Raw genomic sequence first — 16,273 nt, 5'->3', positions numbered from 1 at the left:
AAAGGGGGGGCGGCACCAGCGGCAAACCGCTTGCCGTGTAAATGGTGCGGCCAAACTTAGCCCCGCCCATCGTCTGCTGGTACAGATCCGAATCCAGCTCCCCCCATTGCGCTTCCGGGTCCGCCGCCATGCGCGCCCGGAAATCCTTGTCGTAGTGTGACCACGCGAACCCGCCGTAAGTCACCTGCGCCCTCCGCACTATATCCATGTATTTGAAAAGCGCGACGGACCGGTCCGGAAACTTCTCGCAATACACGCTCGCGTATATGAGGAAAGCCGCTGACCAATTGTCTAGCGTCAGGGGCACCTTTGGGCGCCTAGCTAACTCCTGCTCTTCCTCCTTCGACGCCTCCTTGGACGTCAACTCCCTGTGGAGAAGCTTCAAAATGTCAATGTACTCCCCTTTCCAGATCTTTTCCTTCGTCGCCGCCGAAAGGTGCGCCCCCAGCGGCTTGGCCAGTCCCATGTACGGTAACTTACGCACCGGCACCACACAACTCTCCTTCCCCCCCGCCCGCCGGCTCCTTCTCTCCAACCGCCGCCGACCCGCCGCTCACGCTTGACCCGTCACCACCCGGCGCCGCGCCGTCCGTGCCCACTCCCGCGTCCTGCACGTACCATCCTCGCACCAGCCGCCATCCATCTTCCCCAGCGCCCCCAGTCCCCACCGATACAGGCACACAGCGCCGCTTGCCACTCCCCGCTCCGTCTCCCGTCTTACGTGGCATCAAGGTCGGCGTCCTTGCCGGATCCCGCTGCCTAACCAGTGGAGCTCAGGGGGCCGTCACTCTGGGCACTTCTCCCCTTGCTGGCACCTTTAATACACTACTAACAACATTACAAGACCCCCCGTCCTCCCGAATCTCTCCTTCCTCCTCCGACTCTCCATCAGCCGGCTCCACACCACCCCGGCCCCCCACTTGGGGTTCCAGCCGGCTCAAACCCGCTCTCTCACGACACACCCGCATTAAATCCACCAGGTCCACACTCCCACTCCCATCCGCCACACTCGCAGTCCAATCAGAAGTATGCGCATCCATCCTCACTCCCCTACCCCCGGCGGCCGTAAGGACCCTTTGGGGAGGGGGCGGCGGAGACAAATCCCGCCTCCATTCGCCACGGTCATGAGCCAGGTCCCACGCTGGAGCTCGGCTGCCCGCACCAGACAGAGCCGGCCCATCCTCTCGTGGATTGGAGCCGCATGCTGCTCACCCGAGCGCCTCGCAAACAGCTCCTGCCAAGGAAAAAAGGTGGAGTCCAGCATGCCAGGGTAAAAACACCCCCCTTCTCCCCCCCACGTGCCGCCCCCTCCCCTGCTCCCCCATCCCATCCTGCCGAGTGACCTCCGCACCGTGACGGGATCCCCCTGCCACCCAGGCCCTAACCCCCTCCCAATCCCAGCCCCCCGGCCCTCCCCACCCCCCGAAACCCAAACTCGGCCCGCACCCACCCCACGCCCCACTCCCCAGGCCCCCCTGCCGCACCCCCGCTCCCCTCCCCATTGCCGTAACTCCCCCCTGGCCCGCCACTTCCCCCGCCCCCCCAGTCCCCCCTGCCTCCCCTCCACTACCACAACCGACTCACCCCCCCAGCCCCGGCTAACCCCTCCCGCCCGCCGCTCCTCCGCCTCCGCGCACCCCCCCCCTCCCCCCAGCACCTCTGGCCTGCCACACCCCTCTGCCTGGCCCCCCCCACCCCTCCCCGCCGCCCCGACGACGCCCGCCTGCTCGGGCCTACCATGCCCCCTCCCTCCTCCGATGAAGACGAACTCCAATCCAGCTCTGTGTCCGCCCCCCCTCCCCCCCTCCACATCAGTCTCCTCAATCAATAGCGGGGAAACCGCACCCCCATCCCCCCCCCCCCAGCAGCCCACCTTGCTCTACGCGCCTCGGCCCCGCTCCCCCTCCCGCGCCGCGTCCCCCCTCCACAACGGTCCCATCACCACCCTCAGCCTCCCGGCCCCCCACCTCACTCCCCCCACCCTCCACCGACACCACCACCTGAACCCCCGCATCCTCCCCCACCCTCCCAGCTCAGCCACTGCCTCGCGGGCTGTCCCTCCCACCCGGCACTTCCCCCCTCCTCCTCCACGAACTCGAGCGCACGCTTCTTTCCCCTCCGCCCGGCCCTCTTGGCACCTCCCTTCTCCTTCTCACGCGGCGCTGCCACCTTGCGCTGTCCCCCGCCCATCGCCCCTCCGCCCCCTTCCCGCCTCGCTGAGCCGGCCGCGGCCGTGACGGGGGCGGCTCATACGCCACCACAGCTGCAGCGGCGCCGTTGGCAGCGTGCCGCTGCGGCCTTACCTGGAGGTCGGGCCGCACGATGTCCATGCGGCCCGCCTCGCCCAACAGCCGCAAAGCCTCGGCCACCCGTGGATCCGAACACGCCGCCATCCTGCACAAGCAACCACCGCCTGGGCACCAAAAACCGGGCACGACCACGCTGACATCACGCACACAGCGACAATCCGCCTCGCCACAAGTCCGACCACGAAACTGCCTACGGACCCCTGGCTGCTGTGTCACTGCACCACAAACAGTGTGCAGTGACACAAAATGGCCGTATAAATAGGGGACAAGCCCAAAACAAGCCCAAGCAGCCCCAGCTACGGAGAGCTCCGAGTGCCACCCCCCCAAATCCCCATTGTCATGTTAGACAAAATGTGTGCTGATGGTGGTGGAAGTCTGCCTATTGATGTATTGTTGGAATGAGTTTTTAGATTACTGAATACACATAATTGCAGTTGGAGGCCTCTTAGTAGTAAAGTGCTTTACAGATGTGATCATGCGTATGATGATAATCACGAGGCAGCAGGCTGTTCAATGAAAATGTACCTTTTGCATGAAAAGGCCTGCGAGAAAGTCCCTGGTCTGTTGTGGAAACTGCAAGTTGTCATGGCACAATGTTTTTCTATAAGTCCAAGGAAGCGGTCAGGGTTTTTGCCGAAGCAGGAGTTTGTTTGTGTAAAACAAAAAAGTACGACAAAACGCCTGCCTTAAAGAGAGTGGGCAGTCTGAGGTACCTGGACCGACTGCCCAATGTCCAAGTGGCTGTTTGTCTAAGGTTTCTACCAGCAGAACCAGAGGAGGGTTGGCCAGCAGAAACATGACACACTCCCGACTCTAAATAAAGCACGGAAGCCGAAAGTGTTGCGAGCTGGGTACTCCGCATGTTTGTAACCGAGTATCCTGCATACCAAACTCTAAATGAGGCAGATATTAGCTAAGATGGTGGAACTAGGAGATAGTTTCAATTCTGACTTCCTCCCTTCACCAAAGTGTGCAATCCTGGGCTGGTCCTTCTATCACAATTGTCTTCAGTTCCCCTGTCCGCATAAACTGGGAACTTGTAGAAATAGCATAATTACTGGTCTTAAACTCTGTGTGAATATAAGTGTCTCCTACTTCGGAATTCATTTAGCTTTTTTTAAATTGTGAGAGTGGGAAGGGGAACATAGCGCCCATTAGAAGGATATTTACATACCTTCTACTGATACAGACAAATTCATATTTGGATTGCTCTACTCTGCTACTCTTATTAGGCCTTGTATTTCTAGCCAAGTGGCGGAAAATTAAGGTACTACCTTGACCCTGTTGGGTTGCTGGAACCCTACTTTGCACATAGAAATAGGGAGAAAATGACATTTGAAAAATGTTGGTTTTCTTGATTTTGGAACAACATGCTCATGCCACCTCTGATCTTTGTAGTTCCATGCAGCCACCTCAATAAATTTACTTTGACGCTGACAGTTCAGTTTGCCAAAGTCATAGGTAATTCTCTACACTTTTTTCTGTTACTAAACATCAACATTTTGTCTCTTTCTGATGATGTGGAATATCCACATCATTCTAGTTAGCCAAAACTAAGTTTAGGCATAAATGTCCAATAATGCTATGCAAAAACTGCCATTTCAGCTCGGTGTCGTTATTCTCCCTACCATAAGCAGTGGTGGCACATCTTCCTCTCATGCAGTAACTGTATTTTCCTCTTTACTTCCCAGTTTGTAATCTAAATTGTTCCCAGCCCGGCATGTATGTTCTTTCCTCAAACATTGGGAACACTGAAGAGAAAAGACCATTCTTTTGACTTTAATTCCATTCCAAAGGTGAGGGTCATTATTTTGCAAATTACTGTCCACAACTCGGAGTGACACTTTTGCAGTTGCTTTGGTGCTGCCTTTCTCTTCTGAGGACTCCAGCAAAGCTTGATACAAAGCCTTTACTGATGTACTCTAGAAGGCGAGTTAATATAAGTGTTTGAAATTCTCTAGCAGCTTTAGCTCCTTTTTCAACAAAATTTAAGGCTGGGTCCCCAATACGTAGCCAGACTCTACTGCATTGTCGACATAGAGGATGCATCCAGGCGACTTGAAGTAGAGGAGTAGGCGGGGCATAGCGATACCAAGTGCCATGGAGCTTCTGTATTTGCGAGACGCCTCAGTTTGTTTTCCTTGCTAGAGCTGTGTTGGGTCAGGAGTCCAGTACCCAGAATCCATTATGTGTCTCGAGGAAGAGGCAGGGCCTAGTACTACAAAGAACAGCGCTTCCCGCCGTATGGGACGAGCATGGGCAAATAACTAGCCCGGAGGAGGCTGGAATGGACCACCCATTTTGGGTTTAGGATTTGAGGTTTTTCCCTTGGACATTTTGAGAGACATTTACAATGAGTAAGAGAAAAGCACCAGTTTGTTGGGTGGAAATAAATGTTCTGCGTCCTCGTCAATTGCAATTTTTTTGTCTAGTGCACTGGGGTGTGATAATAATGAAATCATGGCCATCGATGAAACACTGGCTGCTTCATACTGTGCCACACGAGTTACCCTCCGTGGCTTCCTATTGCTCGAACTGGTTTGGAATCTGATGCAAGATACGCCCAAAAACGTAAAGCAGCTGTTAATAACCTTTATGTGTGCAAAGATTCCTTGACAATTTATCTATCAACAGCTCCTCTGTCGCTTAGTTTACCACCTGCGGAAAAAGGCGGCATCTTGTGTAGCTCGTCCAAAAACTAGAGCCATCTCTAATATGGGCAGCTGTCCGTTGAGTCCCTGGATTGTTCCTATTAGCATGAAGCATTTGAACCCTTTGCAACAGTCACTGTGTGACCAGTTGGGTAGCTGCATTGCTGTCTTGAAAGAGTTTGCTAATGTTTTTGACAAACTGAATGCCAGCGAGTCCAGGTTGACAAAATTGATTGCATCTGCAAATTGCTCTAGTTCAGCCTGCTCTAACTGTTTGCCAACCCTTACCTAGACAGGCCCAAAAAAAGGCCAAACAGTCCTGCTGCTTTTTCTGGGCATTAGAGGGGGTTGACTGATGGTCATTCACTGAGTAAATCAACTGTGTCACATAGTAAGGACGCAATTTTAGCTTTTGTTTCTCATCCAGTAGACTTGGGTTCATTAAGCCGTCTTGTTCCTTTACAATTACTACCTGAGTCTACATTCTTTGTTATTGTAATTAAAGATGTTACTCTCATACTTGTTAATCAAATAGAAAACTGTCTCGAATTAAAAAACAAGGTGACTCATCAGATGGGCGGGTGTGTGGGCTTTTGTCAGCAACTTTAGGATGAAATTATTATGATTTGAAGGGTGCCTTGGGTGGGTAATGGGCCAAAGTTGTGTCTTGAGGAATGTGTCATTGTGTTTTAGCGGCCTCTTTTGGACAGGAAATGTATTGTTTAACATTAGGCCAAATTGTGTTTCTGTTGGCCATAGCAAAATTAAGGCACGTCTGTTAAGACCTTCTACAGACCTGTTGAGTGTTCTAATCTAGACCTAGACATGTTCCACTTAAGAGAGAGAGGCCCTTTGTGGAGGATCCCCCTGCTAATATCCTTACTTTTAATCATTTTGCACCACGGAAGAGAATGACTGACTCACGTATAGAAATATTGAGAATTACATGTCCTGCCATGTGGTCTGACATTCTTTGACTCCAGCTTTTACTCGCTTTATAGGGCTGCTGATATAAATTCTAAGCGATACCAAAGGGGATGATGGACAGAACGTTTCAGCAAATCAAACACTCGCCCCCAGTCAACTGATTTGGATTTAATCCATCATCATTCTTTAGCTCACAACACCGCCCCAGTTCAGACCTGGCAATATGCAAATCAGTCTGACCCTGTGCCTCATGGGAACAGTCCAGCGCCGAACTGCCAAGCCACGTCTTCCCTGGACCGGAAACTAGTATCCTGGGGCCGGTTTTGGGTCATAAACCTCATCAGCCAGGCTATCTTGAATCCAGTGGCAAAGGGAGCAAGGGACCCACGTCTCGGCATACCCTGGCAACTCAGCGTGAACAAAGCGATACCAAATGGGATGATGGACGGAGCGTTTGAGCAAATCAAACACTCACCCCCAGTCAACTGATCTCGGTTTAATCCATCATCATTCTTTAGCTCACTCCAACACCCCGGTTCAGACATGGCCATATACAAATCAGTCTGACCCTGTGCCTCATGGGAATGGTCCAGTGCCGAACTGCCAAGCCATGCCTTCCCTGGACCGGAAACAAGCATCCTGGGATCAGTTTCGGCTTCATAATCCGCATCAGCCAGGCTATCTTGAATCCAGTGGCAAAGTGAGCAAGAGACCCACGGCTGGGCATACCCTGCCAACTTAGGGCGAACAAAGCAATACCAAAGGGGATGATGGATGGAGCATTTGAGCAAATCAAAACTCACCCTCAGTCAACTGATCTGGGTCTAATTCATCATCATTCTTTAGCTCACTCCACCAACCCAGTTCAGACATGGCCATATGCAAATCAGAAACAAGCATCCTGGGACCGTTTTCGGGTTCATAACCCTTATCAGCCAGGCTATCTTGATTCCAGTGGCAAAGTGAGCAAGGGACCCACCTCTGGGCATATCATTGCCTATACCAAAGCTTCTGAAAAGCCCTTATTTTATTTTTTGCCTGCACAGGGCTTAAGCTGTGCTTGTAAAATCTCTTGTATTTAATATGTCTTAATTGGGGGCTCTTATCAGTTCCCATAGCCAAAGTACTGTGTTCATTTGTGTGGAACTTTTTTTTGTTAACTTACCCTCTCTGCATGCATTTACGATACTTCTAAAGCTGTTCACACTGTTTAAGCCCCATTCACTGTCAAGATCAGATCTCTTCCCATGGAAAAGGCAGACAGCTTCTAACAGTATTCTGCAATTCTTGCTTTTTAGATCTCGGGCCTAGCGTACATTGCGGAAGCAGTGTGGCGTAGCCAGAGTCCTTTTCATGGGGTTTTGAAAATGGACCTAGGAATTCCACGCAGCTCGGGCATGTTATTTCCCAGGTCCATTTTCATTGGCCTTTGCGTGCGTGTACTTTTAAAACAGAACACGCAATAGGCCATGGGCGGTCACGTAGCTCCGCCCATGGCCTATTGGTGTCTGTTACGCGCACCATAGGCCATATATCTTCAATTGAAGACATATGCTTGCAGTGGCGTGCGCGCACCACTCTCGAGCTTCTTTTATGTTTTTTGGATCCATTTCAAGGCGAAGCTTTCCCTGTCAGCGCCTCTTCTCCATGTCTCCGCTTTCCGCATCGCGTGCTTTCACTTTACCTCCCCCCCGTCGGCTCAGCGTTCACTTTTATACAGCTTCCATGGAGAAATTTACACCACAAACAAATAAATGCATTGTATTTTGTCTCTTGTTTTTGTTGTCAGCTCAATTGGACAGAGGAATGAACGTTCTACCTCTAGGTTCTTTTACGTATCCGACCTGTGTTATTCCAGAAAATCACTTTATTTCCCTACTTCTCAGTTGCACTGTTGTCAAACATTGAAGTGCTTAAATCATGGTAAACCTCCGATAAACACACTCACTAATGTTCCGGAAACACACTGAAGTAAGGTATTTGTTTTAAGGAGCTACAAAGCGCAAATCAGGGAATTGCAGCCAGACGCCCGCTCTATGTCTCCATATCTCTACCACAAAAGTGGAGTACATTTGACAACATTGACAAATTCAAGTCACCTATAATTGCAACAGAACCTCCAGTTGAGTTGGAACATCATGTTTGAATAAGTAAATTCGACTGGGCGTCGCCATTGGTTTCCATTTACATTTCCCATTTTCGTGTGTTCGTTACCTACTGGAACAAGACAGGCCCTTTACCAGTGAACTTAAACCTACATGTACCATATCCTTGGTTACTTCCATATTTGAAAAAATTAAGGATCGCAGTCCAATTGAAGTTAATAAAATTGTGCATGAATACAGACTTCCTGAAGAAGGCTCACGCCGAAACGCGTTGAAATGGGAATGCACTTCTGTATTTTATAAATTAATTGGACTATTTGTTATCATTCACAAATATTGTGTCATATGTAATGATTTTTTGTATGCACTAAGTTATAATAAGACAAAAAATATTTTCTATAAAAAAGTTGATATAAAAAACAATAAAATACTAGAATATATCAATATAATTTTAGTGTTAGTTTAGTCATTAGAGTTTAGTTTTCTTTCTCTTTAGTTCAACAAGCACAAAACCCGGTGCAATTTTGTCCTCTCTTACCTCAAAAGCTACAAAGCGCAAAACCCTTTTAAGCACCGGAGCGCTGCACATTGTCTGAAGGAGTGCACTGGAGATTATTTTAAAATATGATGTAATCTGCTTGTAAAACGTTCAGTAACACATAAGATATCAGTCAGTAGCTCATAAGCCACGAAAGCAATTAAAGGCATTCGATTTCCAAATTCAAAGTGCTGACTAGTCCCTTAAATAAGGACTTTCAGTGGCAAGTGGTGTGCGTACTAGGTTTTCAAATTACCACTCATGTGACGCACCTGCAATTAGCAAACGTTTCATACTAATCAGCCGCTCACTGATACAACCTAAATATACCCTGCGTAGCCCTTTAAATGGAAAAGTTTAGCATTCCGGCAAAATGACGCAATGCTTTATTATTCAATCAGGCCTTCCTTAAAGAGTGCAGATCCAGCAGAAAGGTACAACATTCACCTGTCAGAGCATCACTACTCACTCTGTGGTTGGCTCCCGGGGTGCAAGGGGTGGGTTAAAAGTTCACCCCAAGAGTAAACTAATGAGGACGCACTTCATGCGGAGGCAACAGACTAGCATGTAAGAGATCAGAAGTCTCAGACAGACCAGTGCACTGACAGCTGACACAGGAGAGAAACATATTCACAAACCATGCACCAGTAAATATAAATGCTACTCCTACCAACTCCAGATTACTCAGAAGTACGCTTCGTTTTGCCATAACTCGTTCTAGTTATGTGCTGAAGGTTAAGACACATGTAAAGCTCATGTTCTGTGTCTCATGTTTTCATAACAGACTCTCAGTCACAGTGAACCAAACAACGAGCAGAGTACATCATCTACGAAATATTCAGTACATTGATAAATAACTGGGCAGGTGACTGATCGATGCATAAAAGGTGAGCTTTGAGTACTGAATAAAGTAGTTACCCAGTATTCCTTTCCATGAGTGATGCCTCAGTAGTAGGCCCACAGCACTGTACAAAGGTTTCAAAAGACATGGCTGCCTAGGATGTTGGGGGCTCAGTTACAAGATGGAGCCAGGTTAATGAGGGTGCCAGCATCGGCAAACAGGGTGCAAAGTGTGGGAATCAGAAGACAAATGTCAAGTGCAGGCAGGACTGAAGGTTATACGCCATGTTTGAGTAGTATTACATCAGCGCTTTAGTGTCTCAAATCACTCAACCTCTTGTTGCTTACATCGTTCTGCTGTACACAAATGATTTCTTAAATGCTGTAAAATGCTCGTTTGTGAGACAAGCCTCCTACTGACATTCCTTTAATGACCTCAGTTTCTTACTCTCACTGATACCTTATAAAATACCTTTGAAAGGTATTCTCTCAATGACCTTAGCTCTTATTCCTCAGTGTCTCCTAATTGTACACATGATTCTGCAAAGTATGTCAGTCGCTGTGACATCACAAGCGGTTTGGTATGGAACATGTGTGAGAGACAGCAGAGTGACAGCATGAGAGACAGCAGAGTGAGAGTGACAGCATGAGAGACAACAGAGTGAGAGTGACACAGCAAAGTGAGTGATAGCAGAGTGAGAGTGACAGCAGAGTGAGTGACGTGAGAGTGACAGCAGAGTGAGAGTGACAGCATGAGACAGCAGAGTGAGAGTGACAGCATGAGAGACAGCAGAGTGAGAGCAACAGCAGAGTGGGAGTGACAGCAGAGTGAGAGTGACAGCAGAGTGAGAGAGACTCAGCAATTTGAGTGTTCCAGAGAGAGCAGGATATGCTTGTGGACTTACATGGTGCACTGACACACAGGTGCTAAAACAAAGAACAGCTGAACACGTGTCTTGGGAGCTTTATGGAGGCAGCCGGCCCTCTGTGAGGGGAGCAGCAGACGCCCCAATCAAGCGCAACTACTCACAACCTACTGTACGATTACAACACAGGTCAAAGGGCAGAGCTAGGTCTTTTCACATTACATAGGGTGAGCAGTGTGTGAGTGTGTAGGGTGAGCAGTGTGTGAGCGGGCAGGGTGAGCAGTGTGTGAGCATGCAGGGTGAGCAGTGTATAAGTGTGGAGGGTTAACAGTGTGAGCGTGCAGGGTGAACATTGTGTGAGCGTGCAGGGTGAACATTGTGTGAGTGTGCAGGGTGAACATTGTGTGAGTGTGCAGGGTGAACATTGTGTGAGTGCAGGATGAACATTGTGTGAGTGTGTAGGGTGAGCAGTGTGTGAGTGTGCAGGGTGAGCAGTGTGAGAGTTTGTAGGGTGAGCAGTGTGTGTAGGGGGAGCAGTGTGGGAGTGTGCAGGGTGAACATTGTGTGAGTGTGCAGGGTGAACAGCGTGTGAGTGAGCAGGGTGAGCAGTGTGTGAGTGTGCAGGGTGAACATTGTGTGAGTGTGCAGGGTACGAAAACTCGAACTAAGTCCATCACACACACGCACATAACAGCACACACATAACAATACACACATAAGACCAAACACATAAGACCACACACATAAGACCACACACACACACCACCACCAGACACTCACCACCACACACACAACCACACCGTCAATGCACGCTTTCACTGGGCACAAACACCACCAGTTGTCAGTGCACGCTTTCACTGGGCACAAACACCACAAGCCGTCAGTGCAGGCTTCCACCAGGCACACATCACCAGACATCAGTGCACGCTTTCACCAAACACACACACACCACCAGCCGTCAGTGCACTCTTTCACCAGGCACATACACCACCAGCCGTGAGTGGACGCTTCCACCAGGCACACACACCTCCAGCCGGCAGTGCACACTTCCACCAGGCACACACACCACCAGCCATCAGTGCACAATTTCTACAGGTACACACACCACCAGCCATCAGTGCACACATCATTTTTTAACGCATCCACAATTAACTATTGTAGCAATCACAGTATGGTGCACTTTACTTTTAAGCATATTCATCTAAAGCGCATCATGCCACCATTGCTACAATTCCAATCCAACCCACATAATTCCACTACACACCACATGCATACACTCCATAAGACATGGCTAGAAGACATTGCCATTTACAATGCCATTAGCTCCAACTCAAATAAATCCAAGACCTATTGCATTTCCAATGCTTGTTATTACTTAGTTTTGTAAAGCAGATGCTTTAGCCTTATAACGTTTTCTTGCCTTGCTTTGCACTTTGTAGGCATTATCAAGTTGATTTTTTCAACTTAATCTATTAGGACATTATGATCAAATTTAAATGTTGTAATAAATATTGCACGTTAAAAATAAAGTTAATATACAAGACCTATGCTATATTTTACTACTAAACAGGCATCCACAAGTGCTGTTACCTTGCAGACAACAGGGTCATGGTTTGAGCGGTGCAGCAAGAGTTGTAGCACCGGGCCCAAAAGTTGGCAGAACTCCTCTAAACACATAATATTGCTATATTTGATTACTAAACAGGCATCCACACTTGCAGTTACCTTGCAGTTAAAAGGGACTTGAGTTTGAATGGTGCAGCAGGAGCAGAGGCACCAGGGCCAAAAGCTCCAGGGACCCCACTAAACCTAGATTATTGCTAACATTTGAAACTAAACAGGCTGTCACAAGTGCAGTTATCATGATTTGAATGGTGCAGCAGGTGCAGTGACAATAGGACCAAAAGCTCTTGGCACCCCACTAAACACCTAATATTGCTATATTTTACTACTAAAAATGCAGTCTCAAATGCAGTTACTTCCAGACAATAGGGTCATAATTTGAATGGTGCAGCGGGTGCAGTTGCAGCAGGCCTAAAAGTTGTTAGAACTCCTCTAAACACCTAATATTGCTATATTTTACTACTATACACCAGTCACAACTGCCGATATCTTGCAGGCAACATGGTCATTATTTGAATGGTGCAGCAGTTGCAGTGGCGCTGGGCCCAAAAGTTCTCAGAACTCCTCTAAACACCTAATATTGCTATATTTTACAACTAAACAGGCTCCTCTAAACACCTAATATTGCAATATGTTACTACTATACACGAGTCACAATTGCAGTTACCCTGGAGTTAAAATAGGCTTGATTTAAATTGTGCAGCAGGTGTAGTGGCACCAGGGCCGACCGTTTTCATAACTCTACTAAGCACCAAAAATTGCTATATTTTAATACTAAATAGGCAGTCACAACTGCAGTTATCTTCCAGGCAACATGGTCATTATTTGAATGGTGCAGCAGTTGCAGTGGTACTGGGCCCAAAAGTTCTCAGAACTCCTCTAAACATCTAATATTGCTATAGTTTACAACTAAACAGGCTGTCATAAATGCAGTTATCTAGCAAGCACTAGGGTCATGATTTTGATTACAATAGTGCCGCAGGTCCAGTGGCACGGGTTTCAAAAGCTCGAGACACAACACTAAACACCTAATATTGCTATATTTTATTCCTAAACCGGCAGATACAAGTTTAGTTATCTTGCAGATAACAGGGTCGTGATTTAAATGGTGCAGCAGGTGTAGTAGCACTGGGCCCAAACCTTATCAGAACTCCTCTAAACACCTAAAAGTGCTATATTTGACTGCTAAACAGGCTGTCACAATTGCAGTTACCTTACAGTTAATTTGAATGGTGCCGTAGGTGCAGTGGTACTGGGGCCAAATGCTCCAGGGACCCCACTAAACCCAGATTATTGCTAAATGTTACTACTAAACAAGACAGTCACAAGTGCATTTATCTAGCAGGCAAAGGGTCATGATTTGAATGGTGCAGCAGGTGCCGTGGCAACAGGACCAACATCTCTAGACACCCCACTAAACACCTAATATTGCTTTATGCTACTACTAAAGCGATAGTTACATATGCAGTTACCTTGCAGACTACAGGGTCATGATTTGAATGTGCAGCATGTGCAGTGACACCGGGGTCAACAGTTGTCAGAACGCCTCTAAACGCCAAATAATACTATATTTAACTACCAAACAGGCAGTCACCAGTGCAGTTACCTTGCAGGCACTAGGGTCATGATTTCAATGGTGCAGCAGATGCAGTGGCACCAGGGCCAAAAGTAGTCATAACTACATCAAATATTGCTATATTTTACTACTAAACAGGCAGTCATAAATGCAGTTATCTTGCAGGCACTAGGGGCATGATTTGAATTGTGCAGCGGTGCAGTGGCACCATGCCCAAAAGTTGTTGAAACTCCACACATAATATTGTTATTACATCAATTCATTCTATTTTTTCCCTCTTTCATTTCATTTTTCAAACTGGTATTACTTACCTGCACTACACCACTAGTAACAGTACAATATGTTGCCTTTTGTACATACACAAGTCATAAACACTTTAACCCCTTGCATGCTGATGACGGCCCCCATCCGTCATGCACTACGGCGCTCGTGTGCTGATGACGGCTGGGGGCCGTCATAAACCCGCCCACTCGCGATTTTGCCGCACAGGCAAAGAATCGCGGCCGCATGCAAGGGGTTAACAGACTTTATGTAACTTATATTGTACAACTACTCAACAAGGTGCAACGTGCAACAAAAAACTGCGTATTATTAATCACATAGGTGAAACCTAATGCATTTACTATGCTTGTTAGCAAAGGATAAAAGTGAGCATTGCAAAACTTCAGTTAGAGCCCATTCGCAATCATTGACTTCTGTTTTGTGGTCCCTTATCCTTTTTCGTGGTAAATGCCCAACATGGATTTTATTTAACCCGTTTTCGACTTAATACCGTTAATTTTTTAGTGTATTTTTCCAAGTGTGGTTTCTGTTACGCGTAACCTCCTTCTATCTGTGACAGTCTGCCTAGTACACTCTTCATTTTATGTTTTTTGTAAATTTTATTTGGCTCCTAGGAAATTAGACTGATATCAAGAACTTTAAATATGAGAAAATGCTGCCTGCCCTTTTACAACAGCTTTCCTCTGATGCTCTCTTTAGAATATTTTTTTCCGAGTGCACTTTGAATCAGAAATAATTTATGGCACTATTGCACGTGTTAAATGAGGAACTGGTTACTTGTGTATCATTTTTAGATGAATTATCGTGTGTAATGTTGTGGTGTTAACTAAGCCGAATAAAGTATTTACATCGTTTTTGGAATATATGTTAAACGCCATTTCATTCACATTCCGAAACCGTCTTCCAGCTCATCCCAAGAACTTTACAGAATGTATAGGCCTGCAAAGCAAACACTCAAAGCTCAAACGGCTAATCATGCCTGTATTTGTTACTAGTACATACAGCCCATTCTCAGGGGCAACACGGCACATCAAGTAATCCATTCATCACTGTGGCGTCTGCAAATCATAGAGCAAAGTGTGTTTCTCTCATGACTGATAACTCCCAGAGCTGGGCCTGCTTTTCTTTCTCATCCACTTTTCCAATGAAGGTTTCAGGTGGACACCTGTTGCCAGCTTCATAGAAGTGTTTTTTTTTTTTAACTGAAGTGGCGCAGATCTAGAAAAAACACGAATATCAGATTCCATATGAAATATTTACCAATTATCGCAAATGGTTGGAATGAAATGGGAGAATAAAACGGATATTTAAAAAAAAATATTTTTGATTCTTTCTTTTAATCTGAACTTCAGGTGAGACTTTGAACGTGCTCTGGTCTTCTTTTTTCAGGTTCTCTTACTTACCAGTTCTTGCGTTCCATGTGGAGGAAGAAGGCCCTTGAAAGAACATGCTCCGTGTACATAATCGAAAATGAAATGCACAAGAAAGAGCTGGAAGTAAACCATGATGAATTCGAAACAAAGCTCTAGAGGAACTCTGGAAAACTCTGCACATACACTGTGTCGCACAAATAGTGTCAGGATACTTGCAATCACAAATATATTTTTCAAATCACTATTTTTATATTTTTCTGCTGCCTGAGCTGCTGGTCAATTCAATACAGCACATACATTTGACATTACGATTGAGAAAAACATTGGAAAACGTTGTATAATTTCTATGAGGCAATAACGCAAATTCAGTTTGGCTTTGATTCTTAATGTACTTGTTACTTTAATTTAGAAATGACCATAGCAGTATTTCCTGTGGCCACAGAAGCGGAGACCGAGAGCAGAGCATTTAAATGTTAGATCAAATATAGTATTTAAAGTTCAAAACTGTTAAGCAGAACACACGGATTAATCACTGTGTTGTTTTGAAGTCAGCTGGACATTTTCTGTGAAGCACCATGTAAAGTTAATGTGAGTTATATGTGTGTAAATTGCATTTTTTTAAAAAGTGTAACAAGTTACAGAGGGACCTTTTATTTATATTTTATTTATTTGGACAATTTAGTAAATGAATGCATTTTTTTAAAATGTGTTACTAAACATTTGGTTAATAAACCTCACTTAGTGCATATTGTATGTATATGTTTTTCTGTTTGGAGGTACAAAATATCCTAATCTGTTAGAGTAACTTTGAGTTAACACATTAAAAGAAAGCACAAATGGGCTGGGCGAGATGCTTTAAACAATCTAATTTGAATTTATCTAAACAACATTATTTCTTGTACTTTATATTTAGAGTTTAAAACGGTTCAATGAGGTAATAAAACCAAAATTTGATGTAAAGTTTTATTAAGCTTTAATCTCTGTTATTTGTGTGATTCGGGGCATGGCGCTATTATCTCATTGTTTATTTATTTATTTATGGTTTTGTAACGCGCCGGAATCACACCCGAAGGTGTATCTCCGCGCAGTGCTGTCTGAGAGTGCAAGGAGAGGGAGGCTCTAGTGCTGAAACAGAGTGGTCTTAAGACTCTTCCTGAAGATTGAGTGGCTGGTACACTGCCTA

General features: G+C 46.4%; 1 protein-coding gene across 1 annotated transcript in view; it reads left to right on the top strand.

Moving 5' to 3' along the window:
- Window positions 1-16,056, top strand: part of LOC147679751 (uncharacterized) — a 165,278-nt gene extending 149,222 nt beyond the window's left edge. Inside the window, exon 3 of the mRNA XM_086943314.1 lies at window positions 15,107-16,056. Coding sequence (XP_086799440.1) covers window positions 15,107-15,246 — 140 coding nt within the window. The 3' untranslated portion in view covers window positions 15,247-16,056. The remainder of the gene's footprint in view (window positions 1-15,106) is intronic.
- Window positions 16,057-16,273: the final 217 nt, after the last annotated feature.

The sequence above is a fragment of the Lissotriton vulgaris genome, chromosome 11 (genome assembly GCF_964263255.1).
Source record: "Lissotriton vulgaris chromosome 11, aLisVul1.2, whole genome shotgun sequence".
Lineage (NCBI taxonomy): Eukaryota > Metazoa > Chordata > Amphibia > Caudata > Salamandridae > Lissotriton > Lissotriton vulgaris.
The sequence above is the reverse complement of the archived record's forward strand: the minus strand, read 5'-3'. Positions and strand labels throughout refer to the sequence as shown.